The 14012-nt window shown below is 40.5% G+C and overlaps 1 protein-coding gene across 5 annotated transcripts in view; it reads right to left on the reverse strand.

Annotated features, from left to right (window-relative positions):
* Positions 1 to 626: 626 nt before the first annotated feature.
* DLGAP2 (DLG associated protein 2) overlaps positions 627 to 14012 on the reverse strand; it is a 1035006-nt gene continuing 1021620 nt past the window's right edge. For all 5 annotated transcript variants that reach the window (XM_089679530.1, XM_089679529.1, XM_089679532.1 and 2 more), the window contains 2 exons: positions 5913 to 6065; positions 627 to 4302 (listed from right to left, as the gene is read on the reverse strand). In XM_089679530.1, coding sequence (XP_089535656.1) covers positions 4084 to 4302; positions 5913 to 6065 — 372 coding nt within the window. In that variant the 3' untranslated portion in view covers positions 627 to 4083. The remainder of the gene's footprint in view (positions 4303 to 5912; positions 6066 to 14012) is intronic.

Consider the following 14012-nt stretch of genomic DNA (forward strand, 5'->3'; position numbering starts at 1 on the left):
CCCACCGATCAGTCTGGGGGTGTTTCCAGGCTGCCTGTGGGTGCGGATCAGCCCTGTGTATCCCATAGCATTAAATGACAGCGCCTATGTGTATTTCTCTTGCAGACTATGAAGAGCATGTACGGCCCCAAAACAATGACACCATCATCCAATCTAAAAGTAATGCGCAATAAGAAAAAAATAATAATACTACAATAAAAAATTGCTCAAGTGAATTGGGCTTACCCATTATCTAAATGCAGAACTTCCTTGTCCCATATGCTTATTTATATTCATATTGCACCTCTGACCCTTACTGTGTGCGTTCATGTCAGGAGTGCAAGCCCACATGAAGATGCCTGCTTTCCACATGCTCCTGACCCCACCTACAATCAGGTTTTCAGGTGGCCTGGAAACACCCCCAGACTGATTGGTGGGCTTGACATCATACACCTTATATCAGTCTGGGAGCAGCTAACAGCCTAGTGGGCTCTGAGGAATAGGATAAGTCCTCAAAATGCGTCAGCCTGTTGAGATTCCATCGTTCAGTTATATCTTGATGTTTTGCGGATTTCTTTGTGCTGCTGCCATGAGATGAACATGTATTTTTATCCACTTGTGAGTATTATACTTACCATTTTACACATTAAATTTAATTTTTAAAGCATAATGCACTAGGCCAGTGCACACTCTGTTTGTTTATTACTGCAGTGCCTCTAGACTCCCCCAGTCTTGTGAGGGCAGCAAGGCGAGTGCATACCATGAGGGCCAGGATTTGACTGCAGTACACTAACTCTTTTTGGACCTACTCTCCAAGCGCAGGAGTATTTAAGTTTTTCTGGTTCTAAATCAAATCAATATTTGGTGTAACTACCCTTTGGCTTCAAACCAGCATCCATTCTTGTAGTTACACACAGTGCTTGTGCACACAGATTTTTAAGGAACTCGACGGGTAGGTTGTTCCAAACATCTTGAAGAACTATGATCTGTCATGCCTTGCGGTGCCGCTCCAAGCAAGTGTGCAGCCTCTCTCCCCCTGGTTCTTTAGTGTAGTGGGGCTGACATTTAGACTTACACATCCAAAGGTAGCAATTACAGGTATCCTCAGCCAGTGCTACTTCTGTGGTCGGTAGAGTAGCACTGTCTCAGGCTGCATAACATATCTCATAGTGGTTGGGTTGGAAGAGTGGCATTCCAGATTGATATCTTGGAGGACTAACCACAGATCTGTGGATGTAGGCTGCCTCAAATCCTTCTGTCTCATCATTTAATCTCAGACATTCCATGTTGAGATCAGGGCTCTGTGGGGGCCAAACCATCACTTCCAGGACTCCTTGTTCTTATTTACACTGAAGATAGTTTTTAATGGCATTGGCTGTACATTTGGGGTTCTTGTCCTGCTGCTTAATAAATTTGGAGCCAATCACATGCCTCCCTAATGGTATGGCATGATGGATAAGTGTCTGCCTGTATCTCTCAGCATTGAGGACACCATTGATTGGGCAACGTTGATGACCGTAGATGCAGTGGTTGGTCAAGGAGATTTAATGCAGCACATGAAAGACACATTGTGCTTACTTCTTTTTGACATCAGAAGATGTCCAGCAGTGCCATCAGCACAAACTGGTGGAAACCAGTAGGAACCAGATACACCCATCTCCTGTCTGAAGAAGTCTGGCTATAAGTGATCTTCATAGAAGAATGTCTGCCAAAAAGTCATACCTCTGACATGGAAACAAGGCTAAGTGACTCAACTATGCATGAAAACATAAGCATTGGGGTGCAGAAAAATGGCAGCAGGTGCTCTGGACTGATGTGTCAACATATGAAATATTTGTCTGTAGCAAGAGGCAGTTTATTGACTGAAGAGCTCAAGAGTGGTAGAATAATGAGTGTCTGCAAGCAACAGTGAAGCATGATGGAGGTTCCTTGCAAGGCTGGGGCTGCTTTTCTGCAAATGGAGTTGGAGATTTGGTCAGAATCAATGGTGTTCTCAATTAAGTCTGTTTGGGAATACATGAAGAGACAGGAGGATTTGAGGCAGCCTACATTCACAGAAGAACCGTAGTTAGTTCTCCAAGCAACCTTGGAGCAACCTACCTGCTGTGTTCCTTCAAAAACTATATGCACAAGCGCTGTGGGTACCAGGAAGAATTGATGTTGGTTTGAATCCAAAGGGTAGTCATGCCAAATATTGATTTGATTTTGTTTTCTGTTCATTTAATTTCCATTTTGTTATTCGATAAAAATAAAATGTTAACACTTCTACTTCTGAAAGCATTCTCAATTTACAGCACTTTTTCACACCTACTTTATGTAGCAGGCAATATACTATTTTCTTATGTGTTAAATTAGGATGGCATATAAACGTGTCTTTCTGATTATATGTGTGCTCTTAATAGTTGGCCAGAAGGTTTTACAATAATCAGAATCAAGATGACAAGTGCATGATATCTTGAAAGAACCAAATCACTAACAGTGTATATTACTGAAGCAGTCTGTAACTGTAACAAATGAGCCCTTTATGTGAGGGCCTGGTCAGGTAAAAGGTTTGCATGTTTTGTATTTTTGTTCTAAAAGCCCTGGTGGACAACCTCCATTGTAATCTGATGAAGGTTTGCTGTTGGTTATGGAAAAGTGTCCTATCAAAAGAGGGATAGTGTGAGTAAGCTGCTAAGAAAATAATCTAAAAAAGTAGGGAAAAGTGTTCATTATTTTAGGATATGTTTTCGGTAATTGTTTTTATAAAGTAATCATGCAAACCTGTGATCAGAACTTGCCCTCAATAAGCTACACAAAAGAATGGAAGAATGAAATATACACATAACAGGAAATTAAAATAAATCTGAGGTTTCATTGTTCCTATTTATGTTTGCACACATTTAAATGGACACGTGAATAAAATAAACTGCTACATTCCACATATTTTATGATTGCATGTCCCTTGCAGCCTTTTGCTGAAACAATCAAGCTGTTACAGAATTCTTGTAAGGAAAAAAAATATGAAAAATAAATTACAGGTGTAAATCACATTTCACCATTACTGTACCTTAAATTAACCATTGAAACAAAGTATATTTACCACTGATATTAATGATTCTTAAGTTGCTTACCACATCACAATTGGCATTTTAAAAAGCAAACATTTACCGGTATATAATTTTTCAAGGATGCCCTTTCAACGTAATAGCTTTGTGTGTTTCTTTAGTAAACACACAAAGTTACACAGCAAATGATAAAATAATTTACTCAAAAATAGACAAAAAAAATGTAAACATAAATATAGGGTCCATGGAAGGACGTTCTACTATCCCTTTCATATACTGGGTAATAAAAATCACTCTTTTTCTTTTTCTTTTTTTTAAGGCATTCACTTTTCTTTCCACCTGTATCCTCCTTGAGTCTTCTTGCATTGAGAATACAAAGTTGGATGGAGAGAGGAGACTGTTCACCCAGTAGAGGGCTCCATACCAGATCATGGGAGCTTGACTGGATGTTGGGTCTTCAGTTTTATTTTTTAAGATCCAAACGATTTGAAATGATACTGGTTGGTAATCTATACAAGAACACGTGTGGTTGCATAATGCAACGCAGCAGTGCTTACTGAAGCAGCATCAGTACCAATTTAAAATAAACTGAAATATCATAAAATAATGCATCCTTACCCCCTGCACGTCTAATGTGTAGCACCTTCTACTTGTAATAGCTAATGCCTCTAGGGAGTGGTGAGATGTACCCATTTAGTTATTCTTGTTCCTAATTATCACATAATTTATAAAAATAGAAATATACAAGAATTGACGCTGGGTTCCATCTTGAGAGGTTTTTCTCGTTGTCCTCTGAGAACATGTTGGAGAATCAGGTCTCAACAAGCCCTATGCATGTAGCTGATTTGAAGTCAGACGTGATTTGCAAAACAACACGTTTTTTTTGCAATGAGTTTAGCAAACTCTGAGGAAATTAAAAAAAATCCACTGTGTGTATGGCACAAAGAGCACAATGACAAGGGCATATTCAGTAGCAATTGATTCAAATGGTTGGTAATGTGTGCTACAAACTGTACAAGCATGTTATTTTAAAAAAGATCTAAGTGGTTCTTTGTTCTTAAAGCCTAGTTTGGGCTTCAGGTATATATATTTCAATGCTGTCTGCCCGCTCACTGGCTGAATTTTGCCGGAATGAGGCTGCTCTTTTTGCAGCCATTAGCCGCCTTCTGGCTTCTTGTCTTTGTCTGTCAGGTAGGTCCAGAGACTTTTCTCGAGTGATGGGGAATTTTCCCCTGGAAGGTTTCTTTGGTATTGGAGGTGGGGGTTTCTTGTCATCCTAAAAATATAATCAAATTAGACATATTTAGATTGAAAATGTAATGTTTATATTTGCTATTATCTTATGCATATTGATGCTATATTTATACTGTAAAGTATATACATAGTGAAACACTTTTATTAATGAAAATTATTAAAATGACTGCTTTCATGAAAAAAGTGCAGAACTGCAGTAGCTTGATAACTGTTTCCATGGTGACAGCTGATATCTCTGACTTAAGAAGGCAAACAGTATACAGAAGGTAAATAAGGAACCTGATATTATATATATATATATAATTTGTGGTTTTTTTTTTTTTTGCTGCATTGTTTATTGTATATTGCAGTTATTTTTTTAAAGAAAAGGGTGGATCTTTGTTGCCCATATGAACTAGATTCCACAGATACCATTAGTAAAACAGACAAACTATAAAATATCACTACGTTATCCATTGGATATTGACTTAGATATGTAACTTAGCTGTACTTGCAAGTATACAGGCATTTTTGATGTTGAAAAGGACAGGAAAAATTCAGTGAAATTTAAGCTGTGTTGCCAGCTGGACTGTTCTTACTTGCCCGCAAGTGTACACCTGTAAACCTGATGATCTCTCAGTACATAAAGTGTTGTAAACAATATTAGTAACCCTACATTCTGCTTATGAGTGATGCAGCAGTATGTACTGCCCCAGATGAACAGTAGCGATAGTATCTGGTGGCTTTGTTCAGCATTGACTGCACATTTTAAAGAACAAGAGAAGTACTTTCAGTGAGGATTATCAGTTTTTCACCTCGCAAGCTCATATTTGCAGGGGCTAACATTTCTTAAAGTGTTGTATGTGGCATCCTTTGGTTTAGCCTTAAAGTGACTCATGTCATTCCATTTGCTATTGTATCTAACAGTTCCTGTGCAAATAGGTTGTTGCAAGCATTGTGCTGCTCCATCTTTCATGCCACAGCTCTCTCACAGTCACCAGATGACAGCTGTGAAAACTCTAGGTAAAAAAATCCACTTTACATCTTTCTGACTGACATCAGCCAATAGAAATAAAAAAATGAATAGTCCTGTAGGCTGGGAAAGATGGGATGATGCCATTGTGTCCAGACTGTGTAATAAATAACTATACCTTCAAAAGTCTGATTTTCAGTCTGGGTTTTTAAAGTTGCTATGGCATGGGTCACTTTTAATGTGGTTCAGAATTTTTTTTTACCAATCTTGGGCCTTGGTACAAAATTATCACTGTACCCAACTGATGCCACCAATCTTGACAACAAGATATGAGTACACATATGTTGGTGTGCTTTTTAAAAAGATATGTTTAAATAAAGAAAGAAGATGTATAATGACTCTCTATAGATGTTCACATGTTCACATTAGGCTAAAGCAGCATTGTTGGCCATGTTTGGTGAAAATATGTAATTTGGACTTAAAATAGCAGATCACTATAAACATGATTATTCTGCATTACGCTTAGGGAAGTGATATGATGTCACAGCGCTTCTTTTTAGTATGGAGGTCTGGACAGCTATGTTTAGCTTTTATCTTCAGCAGTAGATATATCTTAAATATAAAAAAGTGATCCCTAACTCCCTACAATGACACTGGATGATCTTTGTAAAAGTCCATACCTTTTTCTCAGGAGAATCAATTGTCTTCCAGTCATTGGCTTTTAGCTGGTGCAATTTGTCAAACTTCATGCTTACATCTTCAATGGATAACTGCAACAAGTCCCAAAATCCTGCTAAGTCTTGTGATGTTGGCCTGGGCATAGCACTTGGATCCTTATTTTAATAAAACAAAATAACAGAATATCAGGATGACCCTTTCATACACATGGTCTTACCAATGTTACCTGTATAGCTGAAAACTGTTAATCTTTTCCTATGTATAATGTTGCAAAAATTGTATAATGCTATATGAGAATCTCCTGCTAATTCATTAACTGATTTTCTTCTACTATAGCTTTGTCTATACAGAACTATTAGATATTTTATTATATCAGAAAATGTGTGCGCAGTCATAAAATGGTTAACTTAGGTTGATTTTGGTCTCAAGTACTCTACTACTGCTCAATCACATGGTATTTTAGTTGAAATTGTATTATTTGGTCTGGTGGGTAAACATAGACATGGGGGTGTGGGATGATAATTGAGGAAAGATGGCACCTGATTGCGGACCAGGGGGCATAAAAGAAGCAAATTGTAAGTTGACTGTGGCAGGGACAGAGGGGACCATGGGACATTGGAAGAAGCAGAGAAAGTTTGTAGAATCTGACAACTAGTGGAAAGAAAGACAAGGTAGAGTGTAAGCTGAACCAAGTAGCAAGGAGAATGAAAGAAAGCAGAAAACAGATGATCATGAACAGCAACTGTTTGAGTTCCACTGGAAAAGGATGAAGCAGCAGAGTTGGACAAGGACAGAGAGTGAAAAAAGTGGCAGATTTTGGACTGGGCGGAGAGTTCCTTGGGAGGAGGGTGTGCTGCAGTTCATACCCTTTCTGATGTTTGAATTTGTGGTGCAAGTAGCCATGACACATTGCTTATCACATGTGGAACCCCTGTATATTTACTAAATGTCAGGCAGAATTTATTATCATTTGCTCACAGGGTAGTTGGGTTTCAGAATATTTTCCTGTATTTTATAAGGAGAGATTGTAACTTTCCTTTTCACTACTGGAGGATTTTCCCTCCATGAATTAACATAGTAGGAAAGCACACAGGCTTAATCTCAGATCCAACCCCTCCAGAGAAAAACAAAAATAGTCTGGGTTACACTGCACCACTAAAGTAGCTGGCTACAAAAAAAAATCACATAGAAGTGAAATATAGTTCACTAATATATATGAGATTCATGTGGACATCACTAACTCTCCACCTTTTCAAAATGTTATTGTACTTTGCAGGGCAGTTGCAATGTTCATAAATAAGTTTTCTTTGGGAGTGGATACCTCCCAACTGTCCCAAATTCCATGGAATGCCCTGATTTTGTGGAACTCCTGATTCGGTTGGGTGGTATGGACACTGATTTGCTTCACCCACTCCACTGCTGCAAGAGGGTGGGTTAGAATAATGAAGGAATATGCATGAACAGGGCGGGAACATTTGGTAACACAGTTCCAGCACCCCCAGCACTAAATGTATGTAATTGCAGGGGGTGCTGGGGTTTACTGGATGATCTATTGATACTGGCTGATAGGGGGTTTATTGTTTCTGGAAGGGATCTATTTTTGTGTGGGGATGGTCTATTGTTGCTGGTGGGGGATCTATGGTTGCTAGGGGCTTATGTTTCTAGGAGTCATTTGTTGCTTGGAGAGATCTACTGTTGAGGGAGGAGTCTATTATTGATGGCTGCTTGAGGGTCTATTGATGCTGGTAGCTAGGAGATCTGTTATTGCTGCCAGGGGTCTATTGTTGGTGGGATGGATTTGTTATTGCTGGGGGTCTGTGGCTAGCTGCAGGGGATCTATTTTACTGCTTTTCTTGTTATGATGAATACATTCTATACAAATTACTTACCACCATAAAATGATACTTGGTGTTGTGCTCTCTAAAAGAGGCAGTACTGGGAGGTGGGTAGAGGATAGAACCAAGGAACGGTGCTCGGAGGTGGGTAGGAGGCAGAGAAAAAGGTGATTTAGAAGGGGGAGTTCCTGCACCTATTCTCAGAGAAAAAAGCCCTGCGCATGAATATTTATACATGGCAAGTGATTTTTTAGGTCCTAATCAATGTATTTGTGATTTAATTTACCTTTAACCTTGTGTTCCTCAGTATGTTGCCAGACATTTCCGTAAAGGTTTAGTGATGTTTGCATGCTGTACTATATCATTGTAGTGTATTCCACAGAGTGCGGGTGCTTTGAAAAATGTTGGTGTTCATAAGACCTTTTTTAACTAATGTAATTATGCTACTTTTCCACTAGATGGCAGTGCCCCCCTCTTCTATTAATCATTGAGCCGATTCTTCACTATCCTATACTACTACTGTGTATGTTACACACAAATATATTTGGCACAAACTTAACAAATTAGATAAAGTCTTTTGACTAAGAAAGTTGGCAATGCTAAGCATAAAAAAAAAATCTTAATTAGGTCACATATCCAATATATTTCTGTGGTCTTAAGAGTAACCACATGCCTTAAAATCAGTCATTTGCCACAGTAGTCGGCAAGTGTGGAGAACACTAATTGTCAAAGTTAATAAGTGGCTCAAACATTTAGTGAAAGCTTTAGAGCAGTATTCAATGCATTAGATGCTTCATGTTACCTTCTGTGGTCATCAACTACTCATAAACACTTGGGACAGCTAATAAGTGTCTTTGTTCCTTTGGTCTCTCACCAAGGACACTATTTCCAAGGTGTTTGCATGTTCTTCCTTTGTATTTGTAGCATTACCCTCATAAGGGCTGCTGGATTAGATTGGGTCCCCCTATGCTCTACACAGCCAGGCAACACGCTTTTTCCATACTTATACTTCAGAGTACAAACAGTCTTTGAGCTTATTTTTAGTTGCTTTTATTAAGGGGTTAACAACTTGGCTGGGGTCTAGGGGTATATGGGATGCCCAAGGAACTGTAAAACTTGAGGATGGACTTCCTAGCAACTATGTACAAAAATGTGGACTAGTAAAAACATAGCACTGTTTCTTTAAGGAGCGCTGTAGTCCTTTTTTTGGTGTAACTCCTTAGGCCTGGTTGAATCCTCCTCTTTAACCAGTTGTACTGATGTTATCCCTGAGCAAGAGGTCCCAGAAGCTTGCAGTTAAGCAATCCCAGATGAGGACTAGTTAGGTATTGCACCTGACTGCCCTCTCCCCTTATCTAGCCAAGGGGGTGTAGGAGTACTCACACTGTTCTGTCCTGCCAGCATAGTGGGTTGGTAGCCGCCGTCAGGCCTTACACTGGGCTGGCTCCTTCCCGACTAACAGGCTGTCCTCCCTAGAAGATGTTGAGGCAGTTGAGATCCTCCTGTCCAAAATCCCGCCTGTAGGTAGGCTCCCCTCCCAGGGGCCCCCTCCCAGGCTGCACACTCCAGCCTTCTCTCAATCCATCTTCCACCCGACTCCCTTACTCCCCAGGCTCTGTCATATATGAGGTTTGCCTTGGCCACCATGCCCAGCCTCCTGCTAGGGGAATGGCCAAGGTTCCTCGAACATGCATATCTGGGCCTCCTTCACAGCTCTTCCAGAAAGTTCTGCCAGTTTCTGGAAGGGTGGGAGAGCTCCAGAGTCCGACCTGTAGAACCTCCCAGCCTGTACTGAGGTGAACTCCTGTCTCACTCCCAGGCTAACTCATCACAGGCTCCTACTTAGCCTCTATCTAAAAGACAACAAACCTAGCTAACCAAAAGGGAATTACATATTTAAAGGATTTTTCTGGGTATTCCAGTTTCCTCCTGCTATAGAAACACATACTGGCTGGTTAACTAGCTTTCCAAATTGTCCCTACTTTGTATAAGTGGAGTAGGGGCATTCGATTATGAGCCTCTTTGAGGGGTTGGGACTAATGAAAATGGATTTATGTAAATGCTCTATAATACGCTGGAGCTATATAAGTACTGCGTACAGGGGCAGACTGACCATTTGGAAACTCGGACACTGCCCGAGGGCCTGGGGTCAGTAGGGGGCCCCATGAGATGCCCCTGGTACCTTTTTCATAGGCTTTTTTGAGTTTGAGCAAGGACACGGGGGCCCCATGAGCCCCTATTGCCCGGGGGCCCCATGAGTTGTCAGTCCGCCCCTGACTGGGTATAAACTATTTGCTATCAATAATTTTCTTTCATAGGGAGGTGTGGTAGGTACTGGTTCACATAATCAAAGATTATTGTGGCTGAGAAAATTTCAGACGCATGCTCTGAGAACAATAAAGTAACATTTGCTGAAGGTCCAGAAATTGTTTTAGGCTTCAGACAAGCTTTTGGAAAAATGCTGCTTTGTAGGCATCTCACACTAATATCGGCTAGGCAGCAGAAAAAATATACTTTTTAATTCATTTTTATGAATTTTAATTATTATTGAGCCTATTTTTCTCTGTATGCACAACTGTGACCAAATGTGTAAGATGACCAAAGACAAAGAAAAACTTTAAAAAAAAAAAAAAGTTCTATCCTTATGTTTTACAGTTCAGTATACTGTATTTCACTGTACACTGAAGCTGGAGCACATGGCTTCAGACTGGAGTGTAAACGTCAGTGGCTGATTGCTGTCTTGACAATTGCAAGCTGTTACAAAATACATTCCAATAGCTAAAAAGGTTTCTTGTAGTCAATCAAAAAAAATAAAACACAGACAAACAACAGAATTAAATTGGCGCATTTGTCATCCATCTTCTAAAGTGCCCTAGAAGTTCAAGAGCTAGAGACAAATACTGATTAAGATGTCCAAGGCAGAAGCTCTGGTCTTCCCCCACTCCCTTTGCAATAAAAGTTTCTGAATGAAAGACTGAGTTAAAATGAATACAAGACTGAATGAAAATGTGTTGTTAGCTAATTGGTATTAAACATTCTGCAGGAAGATGTATGGTATGCTTGATATTGTGAATAAATATATGCTGGCATTAACGTCTATGTCTAAGATTTAAAGCTCTCTGCCTTTTAACCACTTCAGCTCCAGAAGATTTACCCCTCTTCCTAACCAGGCCTTTTTTTGCGATACAGCACTGCTTCACTTTAACTGACAATTGCACGGTCATGCAACACTGTACAGGAATTAAATTTATGTCATTTTTTCCCCACAAATAGAGCTTTCTTTTAGTGGTATTTGATCATCTCTGCAATTTTTATTTTTGTGCGCCATAAACAAAAAAAGACTTGACAATTTTTTTTAAAAAAAAAAACCTCAATATTTTTGACTTTTTGCTATAAAACCTATCCATTATAAGAATAAATTCTTCATAAATTAAGGCCAAAATTTATTCTGTTACATGTCTTTGCTAAACACCCCCCTCCCTCCAATAAGTGTATATTAATTTGTTTACATGAAAGTTATAGCGTCTACAAATTGCGCTATATATATGCTGGAATTTGTATTTATTTTTTATACTAGTAATGGCGGCGATCAACGACTTATAACGGGACTGCGGTGGGCATTCTGATAGCTAATAAAAAACACTGACACTGTACTAATGACACTGGGCAGAAAAGGGTTAACATCTGGGGAGATCAAAGGGTTAACAGTGCGCTGTGCTGTTTGTGTTTTACTGTGTGAACTGTGTGCTGTTCTACTAGGGAGACCTTCTGCTTTCTATCTCTGCTGTGCTGTGCAGAGAGATAGAAAGCAGCACCTCCATGCTGACAGAATAGAGATCTGTGTTGTTTACAGACAGATCTCTCCCCTCTCAGCTTCGCTTCTCAGATGGGACCCAGTGATTGACATCCTCAGGAGCCAATGGTAGAGCAAGTAGGGTGGTGAGTGTATATTTGCTGTCAAGTTATTGATCAGAGAAAAAATATACTGTTATATCTTGCACTACTGCCACAGAGATATCATTGTCTTTCACTTCTAATTTTTTTTTCAGATACAAGCTGGCACTCAATGCTTTATATGCTCTATAGTCAATGAGATTAAGAAGCAGAACTACTCAAACCATATAATAGAGTGCAGCAATTGGTAGAGTTTAGATGCATGTTGATCTATTTGATTACAGTCATATTAAGGTACTCTTTGTGAAATACTGCTTTTACGAAAACATTGGCAATCTAGGAAGCAGAGCTACATGAAAAAAGTTACCGGTAATCATAAGAGTACAATCTATTTCTCCCTCAGCAAGGTAATGTAATGATATGTGTAACAACATTGGTTCTATTACTTTTGATTAAAACAACAAGGAGTTGCCCACTCCACGTTGGTGAGTGCAACATAGCATATCACTATGCCAAACTTATAAAAAGAGCCCAGACATGCTGGTCAACTAGTCATCTATTGGGTGATGTGAAAACTTTTCTCATCCCCTAGCCACAGGTCTGTGTGTGTTTGACATTTCAGGAGACTTCAGAGACGGAAAGAGCAATATGGAAACATGAAAGCAATATCTTTCTGTGCAGTCTAAGGCAGCCCATAGATGATTCACTATAGCTGCGGACAGTAATCACATGTAAAAAAATCCAACAGGGTGGTTGTGCCCAAGTTGATGGACAGACAGATGGGAGTGAGTGGGGCCTCATGTCTAAGTTTTTTGCCTAAGGCCTCACAAAGCCTAGAGCAGCCTCTGAGGTTGATTATACCGAAGTCTATCTATCAATCAGTTACACAGCAGGCCTTCCCAGCTTGAGATCCTCGGTAGGCCTTCCCAGCTCAAGATCCTTGTGTGGTGAATGGGAGGGGTGATGTGCATGCACGCAACGTCACTCCTCAATGTTGGGGGTGGGTAGAGTTCCAGAAGTCTTAGGTTATGCGAGAGGTGAGTGTGACAGGGCTCTTAATGCTGCCTGCATACAGCAGTGTTAAGGTCTCCTGTCCTTCAAAACTGGTTTAGGCCAAAGGCGTAACCAGAACCTTTAGGGCCCCAATGCAAAAAACCATGAAGGGCCTCCTGACCTAGGCACAGGGCCCTTCCCTCCTAGCCCAGGACCTTTACTCCCATTGAGGGGCCCACTATTATGGTCCCGTAGTGGGACCCTTTTGCATTTTCTGCAGTGGGCCCTCTTCCAGCTGTTACATTAGAATACCCCCTCTACAGTACATCAGAGTCAGCAGGGTTTGTCTGATGTAAAGGGGAACTCAGCGGAACCTGATGTAAAGGGGAACTCTGTGGACCCTGATGTAAAGGGAAACTCCACAGAACCTGATGTAAAGGGAAACTCTGTGGACCCTGATGTAAGGGGGAATGTTGCAGACTCTAGTGTAAAGGGAATCTCTAATGTAAGAGGTTATCTGGTCACCAGAGCCCCCCCCCCCCCACATCAGAGTTTGCACACTTCCTCCTTACTTTAGTGTCTGCAAAGTTTCCCCATTGCGAAATAATGCCAAAAGCTCCTGCTAATGGGTGTGGAAGGCTAGGAACAGAAGTATTCAGTGGAACTCAGTTGTGTGTGAAACTCCAATGGGTGGGCCATGCCTTGCAGCTCTCATATAAGACAGGGGGAGTCCAGATGCAACTGCAGAAGGAATAAAACAAGAGTGCACTGGCCTAGCGCATTATCCCTGATAACTGTTTATTAAAACGTGGATAAAATATTATTTTCACAAACAAATGGTGACAGACCGCACATAGACAGACAGTCACAAGATGCACTAATCCATAACAAGCCAAAGACCATGGCATCAATGAAGTGCTATCTAGGGGCCAAATCCAGCTGATGCGTTTCGAGGGTAACCCTCTTCCTCAGATGAGTCATCTGCTTAAGATTCTGGTGATATATACAGAGAGAGGGCTTAGGCTCCCTTGGCTCTGAGGAAGAGCGTTACCCTCGAAGGTGTCAGTTGGATTAGGCCCCTAGATGGCACTTCATTGACGTCAGGGTCTTTGGCTTGTAGAGGATTAATGCATCTTGTGACTGTCTATGTGCGATCTGTCACCACTTGTTTATGAGTATAATATTTTAGTCACATTTTAATAAACAGTTATCCGGGACAATGCGCTAGGCCAGTGCACTCTTATTTTTATCCTTATGAAGTTTCCCCTTATACTGTAAGGGAGAACTCTGCTGACTCTGATGTAAGGGGGAATGCTGGGAACTCTGATGTAAGGGGGGACCTCTTACATCAGAGTTCCGCTTTACATCAGAGTCTGCAGA

The sequence above is a fragment of the Staurois parvus genome, unplaced genomic scaffold (genome assembly GCF_062004578.1).
Source record: "Staurois parvus isolate SC_StPar_1 unplaced genomic scaffold, SC_StPar_1.0 ptg000226l, whole genome shotgun sequence".
Lineage (NCBI taxonomy): Eukaryota > Metazoa > Chordata > Amphibia > Anura > Ranidae > Staurois > Staurois parvus.